The following is a 19,607-nucleotide window of genomic DNA, read 5'->3' as shown; positions in this document are numbered from 1 at the left end:
GCAGATCACATCTTTCACAGGCCACACATGAAAAGTTTAAAATAATTGTATGTAATTTATTTTTGATGGGATACATTTCAACCTCAGCACATTTGTCATTTATTTGTCTTAGTGCAAAGAACAGAAGTAACCATCAATCCCTTGTGGCTAAAATAAGACCAAAACATAATCACGGCATGAAAAAAAGAAAACAAATCACTTTCACAATCAGTTTTCAATGTGTTTTCATACATTAACCGTAATTATTTTTCTCTGTGTCCTGTCTTTCCAAGTTCAGGCAGAACTTAAGAGTTGTCTGACAGATAATGACGTGAAGAAACACGTGAGAGCAGTCAAACAAGAAACACAAGGATATTATGTACAGTACATCAGAGATAACTGAGGAAGAAGGAAATACTTTTAGAAATGTATGTGAAACGCTGATTTAAAAAAAAATCTGTTCCTTAATCAGAAAAGGGAAAGACCATCAAGAAGTAAAAAGCAATAACTGATTTTATGTAACATGAGCACAGTTTGTAGCAAATGTGTGGAAGTTTAAAGCCTATATCGAATCCTCTTCCTGCCTTTTGGTGAGATGTATTTTGGGGAAGAGTGAAGAACAGTTTTTAATGACCTCTGTTTGAGTCAATGTTTAAAAAATATCATTACATGTAAGAATTTACTTCCAACAACAGTTGACTTATCACTTTCAGAGAACAACAGAACAACTTTTGAATTAATGACCAGAATACTAGTGTTTTTAAATCTCCATGAAAGAAAGCTGAATAAAAATGTGAAGTGTACTTCATAGTTATAGCACTGTTTGATATTTCACTCTGCATATGTTGATCAAGTGAACGGAGTCAAGAAGAAATAAATTTTGTGAAGAAATTTCTGTTACTTCAGATTTAAATTTATTATTTAAATTTAAATAAAAGTACATTTGCATTCTTACATGCTGTGTGTGTGTGTTTGAAATATACTGTATATAAAAGGGTGGAAAAGTTATTCTACCGGGATTATTAAAGTATAATTCTTCTTGTTTTTCTTCTTCTTCTAAATTAAAAAAACTGCTTGAGTTCCTGTTTCTGATTTAAAAATTTGCTGACCCTTTATTTGCTTTCATGTTGTATTAACATTGAGGATCATTTTTACATATATGATGTTGGAGGGAACATCCTGCGTCTTCATTCTCACTAAGTAAATACATGAAAATGAATGCACATCAAATAATGGGGAGAAAAAAAGCAGTGAGGTAAAGCACCAATATAAGAGTGCAAAATGACTAAAGGTACCTTTAAAAGAAAATTTTATTCCCTCCCCTGATCTATAAAGCAGAATAATCAGTGCAGAGATATGAAGGCGTGCTGGTTGACCAACACACCGCTGAGACCTCGTGACCTCCGTCAGATCTGCGCAAGATGGCCGCGTGAGAGAAGAATTCACACATCTCTAATAAAACTCATCCAACAGCTAGCTTCTAGCAACTTTATACTTCTCAAGACAGAACGAGGCGACGATACGGACACTGTTTGTTACTGTTTGTAAACCAAAAATGGGAATAATCGCTGAGGAAAACGTCAGAGTTATGGAATAAAAACAGTGCTGGTAAGAAACAAACCAGGTCAAGCTAGCTACATTAGCCGGCTAACGCGTTCAGGGCTAATAGGTTTCGGTAAACTTAATTAAAATATATCCAGGTTGCAAACTACAAGTTGGTGTTTAAGAGATTTAAACATCTCCCGCTACCGGCTGAATTTATTAGTAGATATCAGTGACGTTAAGTGTAAAATGTGTTTGTAAGTGGTGAAGTGTAACTTGCTAATGTTACCTGCTAACCTTTCCAAGTGTCAATATCTTGTGATATCGAAGGCAATTAACCTGGTCGATAAGTTTGTTTTTAACGGAACTGAGGAGATGACAACTGTTCCTTTATAAAAGTTGAAAAACGTGACTAAACTCGTGAATATAAATGTGATAATGAGGTAACGTGACGCCAAACATTCCCTAAATGACAACGAGAAGGAGCGGTAGTTAATTATGTCAATAAATTTAGCATGGCTTAGAACTGTCACTGGTGTTACAACAACATCCATCAATCTTCAGATGCAGAGATCCAGGGCTGTACTGCTTGCTGATGGCTGGTATTTAACACGATGACCTCACATTTAAAGCCCGTGACGTCAGAACTGAAGGTTAACATACAGCCTACAATATGAATTGTGTAGGATGGCCAGTGTGTGGTTACTTCATCTTATAAAAGTATAAAAAATACTGTAATACACATTTTTAAATACCATGATCCTGATTGGACGGCATGTTTTTAATCTGAAGTTGTAAACTTAGTTAATATTAGTGGGAATTGTTGAATTTGAACATTGAGCCTGGTTTAAAGCAGCTCTGATTTGAGTTTTCTAAAAAAAAAAAAATCTGCTGAATGGAAGGGTTCTACAAAAAAAAACATACTATATGCTCAAAATGAGATGCGTTTACATTGAAATGATGCATTTACAGTGTTAAAACTATGGTCAAGACAATATTCAGTATAGTTTAGTGACCTTCTAGAACAGGGGTATTCAATTAAAAGGCACGGAGGTCTGAATATTAAAATTTCCTCTTAGTAAAAGGTCCAAACCCAAGTCCAGTTTGTGTCTTATAGCTGGCCCCTATGTCAACATTGTCATTTATTATCAATTTTCAATGCAGGATATGTTTAAGTGAGTGCACAGCTAGCTCTTTAACCTCACCATAAATAAAAGTAGACCCAGGCAAATATATTTCAAACCTTTATGTTAGATTGAAGAACACACACACCTCAGAATTAGAAAGAAAGTGCAAAAAGAACTGAATAATCCTTTTTCTCGTGAATTAAAGACAGAACTGAAGGCCTAAATTTCAAGTAGGAAAACATTAACATCTTCAGAAAGCATAAATAAAAAGTGGCTCTTTCAAGGAAAAATGCAAACAGAACTTTATTCATGAGAGAAAGCAGCATGCTGCCTGCCAGTAATTTACTTTTCCCACCATGACAAGGTGGTGGGAAAAGAGAGGGTGGTGGTCTGTCATATGTGGTGACAGAGACCACCCACTTCAGATTTATGTCCGGATCCGGACCACCGTCCGCCATTTGGTGACCACTGTTCTAGAATAACACTAAACTACTGAATATTAGAATCTTGATGATCCCACCACAATCAGGCAAATAGTTGCCTATGACAGTTTATGTATGAAGCGTTTTGAATTTGTATGAAATGATACCTGTGAAACAAAGGTCTGAAATTTCACAGACTTGAAGTGCCTCAGGTGTTGATGTTTCAGCACTTTTAGCTATTGTAGGCAGTTAGCTTTCATCACAGAGACTGAAAGACCAGTGTGATAAAATCACATTGAAGTTGAATGCATTTCTGTCTAGCTGCGAGACCCTCATGCAGTTATTTACGTCTTTATTGTTGCACAGATGTTAAATTAGTACCTTAGAGACCATGTCAGGACATTATTTTAGTAGAAAATAGGTAAAAATATTCCCTGCGGGAAAAAAATTCTTTTTTTTCCACTCATCTGAAAAACTGTAGACTAAAAATCTTAAAGCTAGACAGACAGACGTACGACCAGACTGACTGGCTGTGAAACTGATCTGTTTGGGGATGGTTAGGGTTAAATGGTTAAAGTTCCTCTGTTTGCTGTAAACCACATCTGTAAATACTTCAGCTTTGGAATGTTCAGCGTCATAAATTAACTTTCTTAATTTTCTGTATTTTCTTTACTGGAAGTCAATTCCTGGGTTTTACAACAAGGGGGCATCACCACTATTGAGACTGTTTGATGTGGCTGATATTCAATTCTAGTCAAAGACTTTGATGTTGTCATGACATTTGATCTTCAAGAGATTTTCAAAGCCCCCTGATCAGATTAATATCTCCTTCCTTGTTGTTCAATGATGAAAATGTTCAGAAAACATGTCAAGGAACAACCAGCTGTGACAGCGAACGACTTTTCCACTCATCCAGTCAGAGTATCTGTGTCCAAACAGTGAGGATTGTCATAGTTTTATTTCTTCTTCAATTGATTCCAACATTTCAGAGTATCTCAGAGTCCATAACGGGCATGTGAAGGCAGCACTCATCGGTCAGTGGACTCTCTGTCTCCATAGCAATGGTGAACAACAAACTGGCAGCACAGGACAACTACTTGTACGAGTTAAGATAAGCTGTGAATGAAAATGAATGAAAATTAGATGAAGACTATGAAATGTCACATTCCTGAAAAAGTTAGAATTTCATGCATAAAAGCCACAAAGGATTTTTTTTTATTTTTTAGCAAAAACACTTTAATCACATTCAAACATTTAGAACATTTTACAATTTTTCATTAGATGAAACTTCAAAAACACAACACCAATAAACAAAAGGAAATACAATTTTAAAATGAGTGCATTATATCAGGAAGTTTGCAAAAGTGAGGTGGTCATCAACTAAAGTGCATAAGACATTTTTGTAACACCAGATGTTCCTAAAGTTATTTAAAGGGGTGTACATCAGCGCCAAAACAATGCCAATTTATCATGAGTCAGCCTTTTGTTCTGACACGTCACGATTTGACTGTAAGCGGTTTGATCAACTTTGGCATCAAAGTACGAAGTCACTTTCCTGTTATGTTGTGTATTCTCGTCAGTCTGCCTCTAGTATTTTTTCAAGTTAAGGTGTGGTCGCTGGTTTAAAGTCTAGGAAGTCTCCTGTAGGAATTAATTACCTTTATTTTATAGGGTACGCATATTTTGTCACAGCAGTCAATGGTCACTTTTGACATTGTGTTTTTATTTGAATGAAGACGTCCAGCTGCTGTTGTGAAGGAGGACAGCCTGCTTAGCTACAGGTAGAACGAGGAAGTGATGCCGCTCTGAGTTAATGTGTCAAGAACTGACCTAGATTCTTGTTCTTAAGGAGGTGTTTACGCTGCCTCCCAAAGACCAATGATATTTTGTGTTTGATGACATGCTTTTGTTTTCTGATGTTACGTCTTATTTATTTCTTCTCAGGAATTAGAGAGGGGGTGTCGAGCCCTCTTGTTATAGCCCAGTATGGACAGCTTCTTCAAAGCTGCAGTATGTGATCTGGACAAACTACTCGACGACTTTGAGCTCAACACTGGTGAGAATTATTCAACGTCATTGATCCGTCTCCTTATTGTTCTTTTGATTTTTTTCCATTTATCAATTGACATTTTAAAATCTCTTCTTTAAAAATGAAAGTAATACACAGGAGCTGAGAATTATTAAAAGAATTGGATTAGAAATCTAAAGGATCAAAATTGTTGTTGACTAAACTAGTGACATTTTAGCTCCGGTAGCCATGAAGCTGAAATTTTCTCAAGATGATCAATGACTGACAATTTTCTTGTTCTTGCTTTGATTTATATCATTTCTGACAATAAAAGCAAATATATGATGCTCCAGACTGAAAGCCAACTTTTCCCTTTTTGGTGTAACAGAGCACAGTTCACTGATGTGAAACTGAAGTTTTTAACCACTGCTTACATATTTATGCTATGTTTTTAAAGTTACACATTGACATCTCAAGATCTTTCAATGGGTCTGAGAGGACTGTAATTTCATCTGTGCTGTATGTTATGCATATATGGTGTACAATAAAGCTGACTATGACTATGATGTAAGCAGGCCTACACACTGGGAAGTTGTGCTGCATTGATTCTTGTCTTTTTTGCTCAAAATAAGATTAATGAGTCATTGCATCATTACAGACTACTAACAGCATCCTCTTTTGGTTGCACACAGTCTTTATAGCTTATTTTTATAATGAGAAATACACTGATAAATAATATCTGCTAAAAATCACGTTCATATCCTGATTTAAGTCTATTGTCCTTTTTTCCAGATGACCATGAATGCAAATCTGTTTTCCTGAAGCCGTCTGTGTTCCCTTACAGCTCTCTGAGCTCTCAGTGTTTACCCTCAGAGCATCCCACCGCCTCAAAAAACCTCCCTGACCTTAATTCTCTTAGTTACGGTTCCGCCACCAGCTGCCCCGACAGCTCCAGTAGTCACAGCCGTAGTCCTGATGACAGAGAGGTCAAAGGTCAGCCTCTCACTGCAGTGGACCTCCTCTCCTCTGTGGATCGTGGGTCAGTTGCAAGCTGTGCTCCTCCCTGCCCTGATAGAGCCCTGAAGCCGGTGTGTGATCTTGTGAATGACACAAGCTCAGCCATCCTGGTCAGAACCAACAGCCATGATGCCTTCAGTGAACTGGACATGGTGGAAAAGCAGATGGAGGAGGAGGAGGAGGCGCTGCTTGTTGACTTTAACAGCCCTGTAGTCACGATCCAGGGAGAGGAGCAAGGACTTCCAAACCAAAGTGACTCCAGGGTGGAGCTAGCCTCTGCAGCAAAAGATCAGGTGCTGGGTTTAGTTTCCCATGAACAATCTGGCGAGTACTCTGCCTCACTCAGTCTGTTGGATGTCATCCTTCCTGCATCAGCAGAGAGAGGCTGTGAGTCTGCAGACGATTCACTGACATCACGGACCACTGAGTCGACTGAGGTAGAGGAGGGCGATGAGACGGTCTGCACCGACCAAGTAGTCGTCAACTCTTTGGACCACTGTGAACATCCGGATACTCTTTCTCTTGATGGCAGTGGAGACACATCCTCAGTGGTGAATGAGGACAAATCCAAAGAAGCCTCTGATGAAGGCGTGGCAGAGTCACCTGCAGCCTTAGAGTCACAGGGCTTAGACTCTGAACCGGTTGGCTTGTCGTGCCTCCCTTTGGCCGTCTCCATGTGTGGAGCTCTGGTGAACTCGGATACCACAGAGGAGGAGTCGGGGCAAACTGCAGAGCTGTGTCATGAGATTGACGTCTCTGAGAGCACCGAGGCAGACTCCCTGTTAGCCTCGGAAGCTAGGGAGGATGAGTCCCATGTCAGGGAAGATGTTGACTTTTCAGTATCACAGCAGGTTGCAGAGGGCAGGGTGTCACCAGAGGGGCAGCATTTCCCTCTTCAACTTGCTGCTGCCTTTATCTCTTCTTCAGACAGTGCCTCCTGTGATGTCCAAGAACTCAGTCCTGTTGATCTTCCTGAATTTGGCATTGAGTACCTGCCTGAGAGTGACCAGGACAAGCTGCTGGTTACAGACGAGGAGTTAGATGCATTCCTACAGGCCCACGCAGAAGCAGAACAAGGTGGAGGGGTCCCGTATTACACCAGATCTCCGTGTGAGGATTACTCAGAATCAAACGGTGTTCTTGAGAGCAGGCTGGTGGAAGCAGAGCTGAGGAGTAGCGGTCGAGAGGAAGATCTAAAGGGTATGGCTTCTCCAGAAAGTGACAGGACGATGACAGTGTCTGTAAACTCTGGTCTGCAAGAGTCATCGTTGCAGGACTCTTGCAGACCTTGTAAAGAAGAGCCAGAACTGTCTTCGGAGGTGAGCCATTCTTTTACCAGCAACTGTTTCCAGTCTCAGCACAGCAGTAGCCCCAACCAGCATCCCTCCTATGGAGGTGCAAGACCTAAACAGCTACACTGCCAAACTGTTAGATCTCCACCAGCAGGGGAAGAAGGAGAGGACCATGCTCAGATCTTAACTGGTTCTACGAAAGAGCCAAATTCAGCAGAGCATGAAGAGATTGCCAGTCTTACAGAGGAGCACTCCAGCATTAGGGACTCAAGCCCGAATTACGCCACTCAGGATCATCAAGAGTACAGTGTGAGTTCTGAAGAGCTCTCAGAGCCCCCACCTTACCCTGGAGAGCCGCCCACAAATGGAGCCAGGTCGGTGAACTGGAAGAGAGAGGGGATGGAGGAGCTTGGAAGCAGGCAGCCTACTTGGGTTCCGGACTCTGAAGCTCCGGACTGCATGAACTGCTACCAGAGGTTCACTTTCACCAAGAGGCGACATCACTGTCGAGCCTGTGGAAAGGTAGGGATCATCAGTCCATCCCTAAAATACTACTGGAAGGTGAAGAAAATCAGGTTGCATTAACCGTAAATCATGTGGAAATTATTATTAAATTGTCATAAAAGTATTTGGAGTTTAACATGCAGTGACAAAAGGCTTTATTTCAGCCTTTATTTATTCAGACATCATGTGTAGCATTGAGGTAAAATTGGCATGCAAGAATGTCTGAACTCTATAACTCTCAAAAGTCAAAGACACTATTTGTCTTGAAAATGGGTCTGGGGCAGATTTGCTACCACCTTAAATTCTTCATTCAAGTTTTACTGTGGTGGACAGAGATTTGATGAGGACCACAAGAAAGCAGTGTATGATTGGATCATTTTACTATCTGGATTGTGTATCCGGATGTCATTTTACCACTAGCTCTGAATAGACTTAGGTTACCTTGACTAATCAATGTGAAGCAATGATGTGCATCCCTTTATGGCTGCTGGAGACCACAATCACAGCCCAGCTCTCGTGTCAGGTATCCAGTGACTCAGTTTCCTGCAGATTGCATCCTTGTAAACACTGAGCAAGACCTTCAACACATTTTTTTATCAATGACAAAGTGAAACATGTCTGAAAGTGTGGTTGACATATCGAGGCTCAAGTCTTCCAGTAGCCGGGTTCCATTCCGCTTGATGCAGTTTATTGCATTTCTTGCCTTTAATCTACCGTCTGTATTTCCTGTCACCTCCCAAAGTGTCCTATTTGTTAAAGGCAACATGGCCCAAAACAAATAATGGCAAAAAAATGACCTCAGTGTCCCTGGACCAAATATAGCGCAGTGGATTCATGAACGAAACAAGCGTGAGTCAGCAGTTCCTTTTTCCAGCTCATCTATACTGAGCCCCGTGTCCTAAAGATGGAGCTAAGTCCTAAGACCAGTGATTAAAAGCATTAGAGAGGACTGTGTAGGATGTCATTGTTCTTGTTTCTACTGAAGGGATTAGGTGAACAAACTTGTTTCGCTGTAAACCATCTGAATGTGAATAATTTGCTCTTTGGTTACTGTTGTGTTCTCCTTCCCGTTCCAGGTTTACTGTGCTGTGTGCTGCAACAGGAGGTGTAAGCTGAGGTACTTGGATAAAGAGGCTCGCGTGTGTGTCATCTGCTTCGATTCCATTCACAGAGGTAAGAAAGGCTCTGGATTGGTCAGATCTGAAATCTGGCTAATCACCTCTGCAGACGTGAGCGAAGACTAGCTCCAAGCTAGTTTTAAATCCACATTTGCTTCCAGCCCACAAATGTGATGATTGATTGTTTGACTGAGAATAATTTCCAGAAAGAATAGATGTTTATTTGTCCCACTCGTGATCAGTTGTGAATTATTGACAGACCCAGAATGATGGGATGTTTCGCCTAGGGTTCAACTTCACCTGTATCCATCCTGTAAAAACAGAGGGATGTTTCCGGACAGCTTACCTTTCTGTGCTTGTTGGCGGGTGCAGTGGTGTCAGTGTTCAGGCAAGAGCTAGCTTCCCTCTGTACAGTAGCTGAGGCACTATTAGCATCTTCACCACTGGTACTGGGTTCAGGTTGGGAGGGAGCAGCTGGCGTAATTTTACGGTTAAAAAGTACCGATATTTTTTTTAGCCATCGCTTGTCCGTTTTTGGTTTTAAGGATGTTTTTATTTTGTGTCACGTACCAACTTTGTCCTCAACTTGGGTTGCTAGTTGCTAGCCACCGAGCTCCTTCCAAGGATTTTATAAAAGAAGATGGATCCAGGACTTTTTTCTTTTTCATAACAATTCCTCCTCTGGCAGTTCTTTTGTGTGGGTGTCTTGTGTCTCTCCTCTGAAGTTGTATTCCCTGCTGAGGATTAGCAGTGTGTCATGAATGCACATTTGGAAGCGGAGAATCTGTTAGAATGAGCTTCTGACAAATGTTAACAATTAATTAGTACACCTGAAAGCCTTTTATTGTATTCATAGTATTTACTGAGACATATATGCTTTAAAGCTGCTGTAATCAATATTCTTGTGTGATGAAAGAGGAAATTATCCCTGACTCTGTGTTCACCTCAATGGCCGTGATTGTTTTGGTACCTTTAAGCTTGTTACTTAATTGCTTAAATGCATTGCCATACCTCTAATGCAGGCAGCTGCTTTTAGAGAAAGTGTTACAGTTGTTTGCCAACCACTCAGAACCGAAAAAACGTAAGACTCTTGAAGAAACGTATCTCTGGATTAGCACTGAACGATTTATCGTTCAAGCACGAACATCACGTTTCATCGAACAGGATTAAACTGCCTGATTCGATTCATTTTCCATGACTGAGTGTGACTGATGGAACAAAATGTACTCTGATTTAAGGGTTCTTTGATTCCCAGGGTGTTTGAATGGTGGATGACGTTCAAGCTCAGCAGAAACAGCGGGTGTGTCTAAGAACAGCCAGTGTGTGTTCAGTGGATGAGAGATTTGTCAGCGACACCCCCTGGCATTAGATCACATGGCTGTCTGCAGGCAGCTGGTGATTAAACTTAAGTGTTGTTTGTGGCGCGTCAGCAGCAGCGGTCATGTGTGTTCAGAGCTGTGCTGTTCAGCTCTGGTTTAAAACCAGGAACAGACTTTTTTTGGTGGCTTGATTACAACCACTTTAGGGTTTGGGTAAAGAAAGACAATTTATTTTCTTGCGTTAGCTACTGTTCATTTTATGTAGCATGTGGTACCAGCGACTGATTTCATTTCAGTTAGATAAAAGTCAGTGATCATGTGTTCTTAGAGGGGTAGCACTTAATTCAACCAGATTACAGGACCAAAAAACAAAGAAAAAAAGAATAAAACCAGATTTAGACAAAACAAATAACTGAAAAAGGATCTTTAACAACAAACACTAGATGGCAGCACACACCATTTTAGAATTTAGTCTATCGAATTCAAAGAAGTAGAAACGGTGTCACCACCTGTTATGCAGTTGTTGTCAACACCAGTTGATTGCGTACTGCTCTACAATAATAGCATATTGCTAAGTAACTGCATGTGACTAAGTGGCAGCATATGTAGTGTAGGCTAATGATAGTATGATGTGCTACGCTAATGTCATTCCTATAAGTTGCTAAAAGCCCACTTATATTCAACAACTTTTCTGTTTGGCTAATAAAGTAAATGAAGATAGCTGTAGAACTAAAAAATAAAAAACACTACTATATGCCAATTTTTCATAGTTTTCCTCTTTATAGCAAGAAGGATGGTTTTTACACCACCCTTCACCCTCACAGGAGCATTCATCTTAAACCCTAAAATAGACAGAAGCCACCAGCCATCATTAAAACTTCATAACATCACAGTAACATTTTCAATATGCACTCATTTAATATTTAAGCTGCGAAGCACAAAAACTGTCCTGTTGAGAAATGGCTCAGGGTCCTTTGGAACATGGTGAAAAATTCATGCTGGGAAGAAGGTCTTTAAATTAACACAAACAGCAGGGATGGTGTCGCTCATATTACAGAATAAAGCAGAGATTTTCAAACAGACATCTCTTGTTTCTCGTGGTTCACTCTGATGACATAAAGCTTTCCAGAGAGGCACCTTTTTATGTTTAAAGACTGCAGCATGGGAATGGAGGGAGAGATGGGAGGGGTAAGATGGATGGAGAGGGAGGAGAGTTATAGCAGGACACTGGAATTTGTCCTTGATTGTGTGTTTGTGATGCAGGGCCCGCCTCACGCTGTAGACATGTGATGCTCACACACCATGCTGCGTCTAAATTAAGACAAAAAGGAAAGAGGTGAATTTGTGGCCGGCGGATGCTGGAGCACTCATTCTCTCCAACGCTCCCTCTCTCTTTCCATCCCTCCTCCGCCTCCTGCTCCTCCTGCTCGGTTCTACGTTTCTCATATCAGTGTGGCGAACAGCATATGAGGCGTGCAGCACAGAGATCAGGCTAGTGCAGCTCATAACAGATAAGTGACGAGTAGGGAAGCGTTGATGGGAGTGTCTGAAGACTCCCTATGATGTGGACGGAGCTTTCATCATGAGGTAAGCAGCATCCTGCTTATAAATAAGTAGGTTGTTGTCAGTGTGTTGCAGCTGTGTGCTACTACTCTTGGGTTTTGGTTTATATTCTTGATCTCATGGTACCAGTTTGGTTTTAAAGAAGAGTGTTCAGATGTATTAAAATGGGGTCACCGTTGGATTCCAGACTTGCAGTGATTTGCGTTTTCATGCCTTGTCATCCTTTCCTCGCATTGATTGCAAATGTCTTTGCTCCACGTTTGTGGTTGTGTTCCTTGTAAGCCACGCTGTCGCGGCTGTCAGTACACAACGGAGGGATAAAGATCAGTGACGATTAATCAATATCATGTAGCGCCACATCAGCATTTTCTGGAAGTGGAGCTGGAGGACTGACACTGTCCTGCTGTCAGTCACCTTCATTCTTCTGCATGACATCATGTCCTGTGGTCAGCGCTGAGCTGTCAGACAGATGTTAAATGTGTCTGATTTTTGTCCAGGATAATAGTTATATCTATAACTCAGTGACTCAACCACACAAAACAGTCATTCAGCTCTCAAACACACACTAGTCGATAAACAATCAGTCAAAGTGGCTGTTTTGTATCGAGTTCAGTGTCAAACTAATGTCCTCAGACTGAAGACGGTCGTACTTCTGGTCTTGATAATCTTAAGAGAATACTGCGTTGTTTGCAGTATTTTAGTCCAAAACTCATCCTCTGGACCAGTTATCATAGTGGTCTAGCCAATCCTAGGTTTAGTCTCAATTTATTTTGCTAATCCATTAATCTCACTTGGTAGCCCTCATTCTAGGATTGCAAAACAATACCAGCTATCTGTTAGAAACAACTGGTGTCTAAGGATTCTATGAACCCTGTACGAAATGAGTGCTTAACTGGGTGAGACGAAGTCTAATACACCCTCAGACGTGTGTGTGATCTGACCCACTGTTGTGCTGCATTGACCCAACAAGGGGTTTGAAATGTGGATATTATTTTACTATGTTGAAGCTGAGAGCCTCTACCTGTTGATTTGAGAATGTTTGTACTTCAGCGCAATGTGCTAGAAAGAAGACAAGTCCTGGTGACTATCTTCTTGAAACATGTACACAGATTTAGAGAGAAATGTCTCCCAAAAAAAATCTACAATATTTAGTTTAAAGCATGGCCAACATGCCGAAAGTTACTTGCACCTTCTCCGTTTAAACTGTAAGGATTCCAACAAAATCTATTAAAAAGTGCATCTTAGGCTCAAGGGATGAGATTATTTTTCTTGGTTGGTAAATTAGCATGCTGACCGTAGGATAGCGCAGAGGAAAAATCAAGATAATCGTAATGTCTCAATGGTTCATCCTGATCCGAACAAGAACAAGTTTCATCGTGAAGCATCAAGCAGTGCTTGAAATTGTTCTAAATTCTCACATCTTTGTCGTTTGTTCTTGTAGCTCAAGCCCTGGAGCGGATGATGAGTCCTGCAGGTACGAGTCCGAACCCCAACGTCCCATCTGAGTACTGCAGCACCATCCCCCCTTTGCAGCAGGCTCAAGCCGCCGGCACTCTTAACTCCCCTCCACCGACAGTCATGGTGCCCGTGTCCGTTCTCAAACACCCGAACAATGACGGTATGACCACTCCCAAATTCAGTCTGGACTTGACGCTCCATCTCTCTCTTCCTGGACCAAACCTGTTAAAGAAACAAACTCTTCCTGCATGTTCAGGTTGTCCTCGTGAACAGAAGCGCGTGTGGTTCGCTGATGGCATCCTGCCCAACGGAGAGGTGGCAGACACAACGAAACTGTCGGTGACGAGTCGCAGGAGCTCCCAGGAGTTCAGCAGTGTTACTCCAGACCAGACACCAGTGAGTAGACCATTCCGCCACATCCCATGACTTTGTTTGGAGAAAGTAGGTCTTTCCCCAGGTGGCTTCCTGCTTCAGTAAAAGTCGCCTTTGGGTTGTAACGGGACTGTCCCTCTCATGTCAGCCTGGCTCTGTAGGTTCAGAGGTGGGAGTCAGCGGTTCCTCTTTATCAGAAGCACCTGGGACCGTCGAGGTAGTTCGACCGCCGGTATCCGGACCGTGGGACTACAGCCTGCTGGCTGGAATCGGTTCTTCAGTGAAGAGGATTCCCAGTCTGCTCCCAGATAATGAAGATGAGCTCCCTCCTCTGCTCATCATCACTGGGGAGGAGGAAGCAGGTGGTGGGTGGTTGTTTTTTTCTCACCCTACATGTGTGGATTCATGACAAATCAGAGGCATTTGATAATTTGTGGATCACACGCTGGTAACTTTAAACACTCTTTGTCTTTAGATGTGTTGATTGAGGAAAGTCCTGCTCCGTGCCAGATTCTGCATTTACTAGAGGAGGGAGGACCTCGGCCGCTGACGTTCGTCCTGAACCCCAACCTGCTAATTAATGTCAAGCTGGATACATGTGAGTGAAGTACATTCAAAGACCAGATTTGTTAGCCTGTGCTAACAGCTCTGGTCCCTGATAACCATTTCGTTGGCTGCTCTTCCAGACTGCGGTCAACAGTGTTGGTGTTTTAGCTCCAATGGCCTTCAGGCTCTGGGTCAGAGAGAGATGGTTTTTCTGTTGGAGTGTTTGCCAGAAGAAAAAGCTCTTCCCAGAGAGCTCTTCTCGCTCTATCTCAACATTTACCAAGAAGCCCAAAAAGGTAGGTCACACTTGGAACCTGTTTTTCTTTCTGCTGTGAGAAAGAAGGAACTAATACGATTGTGTCCTGTGGCAGGGAAGTTTTTGGATGACCTGGATAATCTGACGTTCACAAGCACTTTTCTGGGGAGTAAAGACCATGCTGGGATGCTCTTCATCTCCCCCACCTGTCAGCCTCTGGATGGCCTCACTCTGCCACCTCAGCCTTTCCTGTTTGGTGTGCTCATTCAGAAACTGGAGGTGCCCTGGGCCAAAGTCTTCCCACTCAGGCTGCTGCTACGGCTTGGAGCTGAATACGATGGTGTGTGTCTTCCACAAACATGTTGTGTAGCTGCCCATGTAGGCGCATCTGATGCATCCTTTAAATAGCAGTAAAACAGCCTTGGACTTAGGAGCAGGTTTTCTGTTCATCAGTGGTTCCATCACCTTCTGCCGCCTCATAATGGCGATGTTTGGCCACTAGATGGAGCACTTTGTAATCAGACTGTCAGGTTTACTACAAAGTCAGATGTAAATATGGGTTATCAAAAGAATAACAACAGCAAAAACAAAATTATGTGAAATTATAAAATATGCAATATACAGGACTGCATTTTTTTGAAGACCAAAGTGCAAAAGTAAAGGATAAAATACACATGAAAATATTTTTAATGGTCGTTTTACACATATTTTGATTATAGGAGGAACTGTAAAATGTGTTGAATTAGATATTGCATCATATTTGTGCTTTAAGCCTAACCATAAGTTAGTTGCCAAACTATTTCTAATTTGTAGATGAAGCAGATAATTCATGTTTTTTTTTTTTAGTTTACCCCACAACGTTGAGAAGTATCCGTTTTCGGAATTCTGTGTATCGAGAGACGGGTCACACCATCATGAATCTACTGGCTGTAAGTACTGGTGTGGGGACGGGAGGTGATGATCATGCTTATGTTTACCGTCAGCTTTTTGTCCAGGTTTTTTGTTGATGTTTGCATCTCGTTTGAGCTGAATACTCTTTACAGACATTGTTTGGTTTCCCTTCACTGTTTTCCTCCCACAGGACCTGAGGAACTACCAATACAGCCTGTCAGTGGTGGAGGGACTGAGGATCCACATGGAAATGGGCCACAGCTACATCGACATTCCTAAAAGTAGCTTCAATGAGGTGAGACTGAAATAAACACTTTTCTGTTTAAATGCTGGCACACTCAAATGAGGGGGAGCCTGCAAAGAGCTCACAGGGCTGGGGAGACAGTAAACATTGTATGCGTTATTCAGATGCAGAAGGTGGTAAACTCCTCCAACGAGCACGTCATCAGTATCGGAGCACGTTTCAGCTCGGAGGCCGACTCTCACCTGGTGTGTTTCCAGAACGAGGACGGAAACTATCAGACTCAAGCCAACAGCATGCCTGGGAAGACTCGCACGGGTGAGACCAGTCTGTCTCTACGTCTGTTTATATCAAAATAAAGAAGATGAGCCAGCAAAACAAGAAAAGCTCAAAACATTCTGGCTGTTGTGACAAAGCTTTATGTAAATCAAACCCTGCTTTTCCACAGTGACCGGAGCCAGTTTTGTGGTTTTCAACGGAGCCCTGAAGGCCTCCTCTGGCTTCATCGCCAAGTCCAGCATTGTTGAAGGTATTCACTGCTCTCAGTGCAGGACCAATGACGGGTAATCTATTAAATTGCAAGACTGATGAAGCTTAAATGAGCTTTGTTTTTCAGATGGGTTGATGGTTCAAATCCCTCCAGAGACTATGGAGTCTCTGCGGACGGCCCTGAGGGAACAAACCGACTTTCAGATCCCCTGCGGGAGGAACGATGGAGGGGAACTGAGAGAAAACGTCACCGTCCGTTGGGTCGACTGGAGTTCCCCTGTCAACAAAAGGTATCAGCACGGCATATGTACACACACACACACACACAAACACAGTATGCACACAGTTGTGCAATGTGTACCAACAAACTACAGGTGGTCATGTGGGGTTTTTTTTTTTAAACAACTGTAGTTCCTCCAATGACCACTTGAGGTACCAACATCTAAAATGCAAAAAAAGAGTTTTGTCACAGATTTTGTCTTGTTGTCTTTAACTTTAACTTCACACTATTTCTAGTCATTATTTAAGATTCCGCAGATGTAGTAAAACGATATTTTAGGGAAAAGTCAGATCTGACTGTAGAGAACTGTGTGTGTGTCTCCTGTGGTTGATGCTTTTAACGGTCTCTTCATGGGTCATGTGACTTTCTGACTGTCGTCCTCGTCTTCAGCAAAACTAGCGGCGTCGATGAGCGACCTCTGGAGGGAGTTCACAGCGTGAGGGTGCTGCAGGAAACAGAGTTCGAGGCAGACGGACGCGCCATCAGATGCACTGAGGTGAAGCTAACTCATGTTTCCAGTTTTTTTCTTTCGCGCATCCGGACGAGCGTCCAGTTTAAATGTGTGAATCCAACCTCCAGGTGTTTTACCAGCTCAAGAATCCAGACAGCAACTTGTCCTCGGTGCTGTCGTCCTGCAGCGTCTTTCAGAAGGAGATGGCGTTAGCCACCTGCAGCGCCCTGACGCCTCACCTCGCTGTTCTCGCCTCTAGCGGCATCAACTCGCTCAGCCTTCGCATCTCCACTCAGGCTGACATGGTAAAAAGAACATTTTTCTGTTAAAGTATTTGGATAATCCTGTGTTCATTTGATTTCAGTGTGTGTGTGTGTGCGTTTTTCTGTGTGTGTTCAGGTGGAATACCAGGCTGGCAGCAGAGGACGACTCCTCCCTCAGCGCTACATGAATGAGTTGGACAGCGCTCTGATCCCGGTCATCCACGGAGGTGGCGCTAGCGTACCGCAGACTGCCATGGACATGGAGTTCATCTTCTACATCACACACACCATCTAACGCACACACAAGACAAACTCTGAGCGAGGACAGAGCTGTTGCTGATTGGTGCAGGACAATACCGAATCGGAGAGGACATGTAGCCACTGGCGTAGCGTCCCCACCCCCCCACCCCTCTCTCTGAGGCGATGGGTTGGTTGTTGAAGGAACCGGTTTGTGTTTCGTGCTCAACCAAAGCTGCTTAAACAAGAAACCAAACACACACAACAAGGAAGCAACACCAAATACATCAAACTAATTTCTCCTGCTCTGCCTTTGAGGCCTCCGTCAGCTCTTCAGCGAATGTTTCCCACAGACACACTGTTGCCTGTGTCTGATCTGGATGTATTTATTATATTTTAATATGGGCTTATTCAATGACATTAAAGAAAAGGGTTGTTCTGAGTGTGGGACTCTGTGTTCATGTGCTACAGGAAGTGTGCACCGCAGGAACGGACAGACGTTACTTTGATGCTTGCGCTGGTTTGGGATGATTCTGCACAGGAAGGAATGTCGGGCCTCATGCAAGAACGTGATGAGAGGTGCTGTCACCTCCGGAATGAGGTAGTTGAGGTTCTAACAAGCTACGTCTGCATAAAGGTTTTAGCACAGAAGAAGAACTCAACATGTTAAGAAGAAGTATACTTTATTGATCCCCGCAGGGAAATTACGTTACAGCACGAAGTTTGAAGCTTCTTGCCCGCCGAGCAGAAGATGAGAGAAACAGTCATGTGATGACACTAAACGTTGCTATTTACAGCAACAGCATTTGAAAAACTTCACACACTGCCATCATTCATTACCGCCAGTTACCTTCCACTGACGTGTCACCTAGAATCACACAGCAGACCGCCGTTGGTTTGTTCAGCGTGAAAAAGGCTCTGGAGGAGGAGGAGAGATTGTAAAAGCTCATCCAGGAAGAAAGACCAGCATCTTGTTGCATCTCATCTTCACGCCAACTTTTTTTTTTTGTATCGTCATGCCATCGCATCTCATCGTTCTTCATGATAAGGCTCGCATTTGTTCTTCAATTCTGATTGCTGACAACAAAAACTGAAAACACATTTGGTTCTTCACAACAACTGAGATCCGTTCGTTGCATGAGGCCCGTCGGATGTCGCTACCAGGACACAGATGAGCTCTACTGAAGGAAACATTAAGTTAACAGCTAACGGGTGTAGTTTTAGTTTTCAGCTACAATCAGTTTGTTGGCAGTGAGGATGAAGCTTAAACGGACTTAAATATTTTTAATGTTTTTGGTTTCTGTCAGTTTCTTCATTGTCCAAATGTGCAGCTGAGGTTCTGAATGTCAGTTTGACTACCAATGATTTTATGTCCATTCAAGTTTTTGAGTGTCAGATAAATTATGTTTTACAGAACCGATGGGTTTTTTCTCATCACACTGAATGCCATTTTACAGCTCATCTTTTTCAGAGTCATTATAAGTAACTACCGGTTTTTTCAAAGCTTTAAAATGACCAGTTTGACATTTTGGTTCGTGGACTCATCGAGGTGGAGACTGATATTACTCTCTTCCAGAAGCTAGTTAGCTTAGCTTAGCATACTGGAAGAATCAGCCATTTATTGTTCATGAAAAGTAATAATGGGGCAATGAAAATTATTTTTATTTTTCATGACAATGTGAAGCAAAGATTGAAAAAAAGTTCATAAAAACTTGACCAACAGGTTGCCACCAACCTTTTCACATCACTTGGGATTCTTTAGATGCTTAAAGAGAAAGTGTATGCATAGAGATTTTTCTTTTGCTTTTATAATAATGAATAATTATTTTTGGAATCATTGGTATACAAGTTTTAACAAACGAATAAAGAGGTCATATTTTTGATAAGACATGTTGGCCAGACTCATGCAGTTCAGTCCTGAAACCGATCCAATCTATGCTTTTGTCATGACTTGGAAATGCAATGATTGTGCAGATCTGAAATAAAAGCAGCTCCATCACATGATTGAGACTTCGTTTACGTCCTCTGATGATTGCGAAATGTTCCAATACTCAGGTAGAGATCAATTATTAATGCATATCAATTATGATCCAGTTTCAATATAATTAGCCTACATGCTAACCTCAGCTAACCGGTTTGCTCTTGGACGTGGATCTAATGTCAAATTGAATGAAACATCGAATGATCGGACTGCAGGTAAACGTCCATCACCTAATGGGTGTGAGGACTCAT

At 42.1% G+C, this 19,607-nt stretch overlaps 1 protein-coding gene across 2 annotated transcripts; it reads left to right on the top strand.

The window, feature by feature from the left end:
• Positions 1-1,408: 1,408 nt before the first annotated feature.
• On the top strand, positions 1,409-19,263 carry zfyve16 (zinc finger, FYVE domain containing 16). 2 transcript variants are annotated; one of them, XR_011038208.1, is made up of 19 exons: positions 1,409-1,587; positions 5,015-5,126; positions 5,871-7,909; positions 8,968-9,064; positions 13,333-13,509; positions 13,606-13,745; positions 13,870-14,086; positions 14,197-14,319; positions 14,408-14,563; positions 14,639-14,863; positions 15,370-15,452; positions 15,605-15,709; positions 15,823-15,973; positions 16,104-16,184; positions 16,272-16,434; positions 16,815-16,920; positions 17,004-17,180; positions 17,275-17,976; positions 18,075-19,263. XR_011038208.1 is itself a non-coding variant. In XM_068335109.1 (18 exons), the coding sequence occupies exons 2-18, from the start codon at positions 5,057-5,059 to the stop codon at positions 17,431-17,433; spliced, it is 4,269 nt and encodes a 1,422-aa protein (XP_068191210.1). In that variant the 5' UTR covers positions 1,409-1,587; positions 5,015-5,056; the 3' UTR covers positions 17,434-19,263. The 2 variants fall into 2 exon arrangements, 1 of the variants encoding a protein (XP_068191210.1); XM_068335109.1 differs by having other exon boundaries at positions 17,275-19,263.
• The last annotated feature ends 344 nt before the right edge of the window (positions 19,264-19,607 follow it).

This window comes from Antennarius striatus, chromosome 15 (assembly GCF_040054535.1).
Source record: "Antennarius striatus isolate MH-2024 chromosome 15, ASM4005453v1, whole genome shotgun sequence".
Taxonomy (NCBI): domain Eukaryota; kingdom Metazoa; phylum Chordata; class Actinopteri; order Lophiiformes; family Antennariidae; genus Antennarius; species Antennarius striatus.
The sequence above is the reverse complement of the archived record's forward strand: the minus strand, read 5'-3'. Positions and strand labels throughout refer to the sequence as shown.

Coding starts and splice junctions, on each gene's coding strand:
- zfyve16 (XM_068335109.1), top strand. CDS start 5,057: ATGGACAGCTTCTTCAAAGCTGCAGTATGTGATCTGGACAAACTACTC. Junction 14,564..14,638: donor TTACCAAGAAGCCCAAAAAG/GTAGGTCACACT, acceptor GTCCTGTGGCAG/GGAAGTTTTTGGATGACCTG. Junction 15,710..15,822: donor CTAAAAGTAGCTTCAATGAG/GTGAGACTGAAA, acceptor TGCGTTATTCAG/ATGCAGAAGGTGGTAAACTC.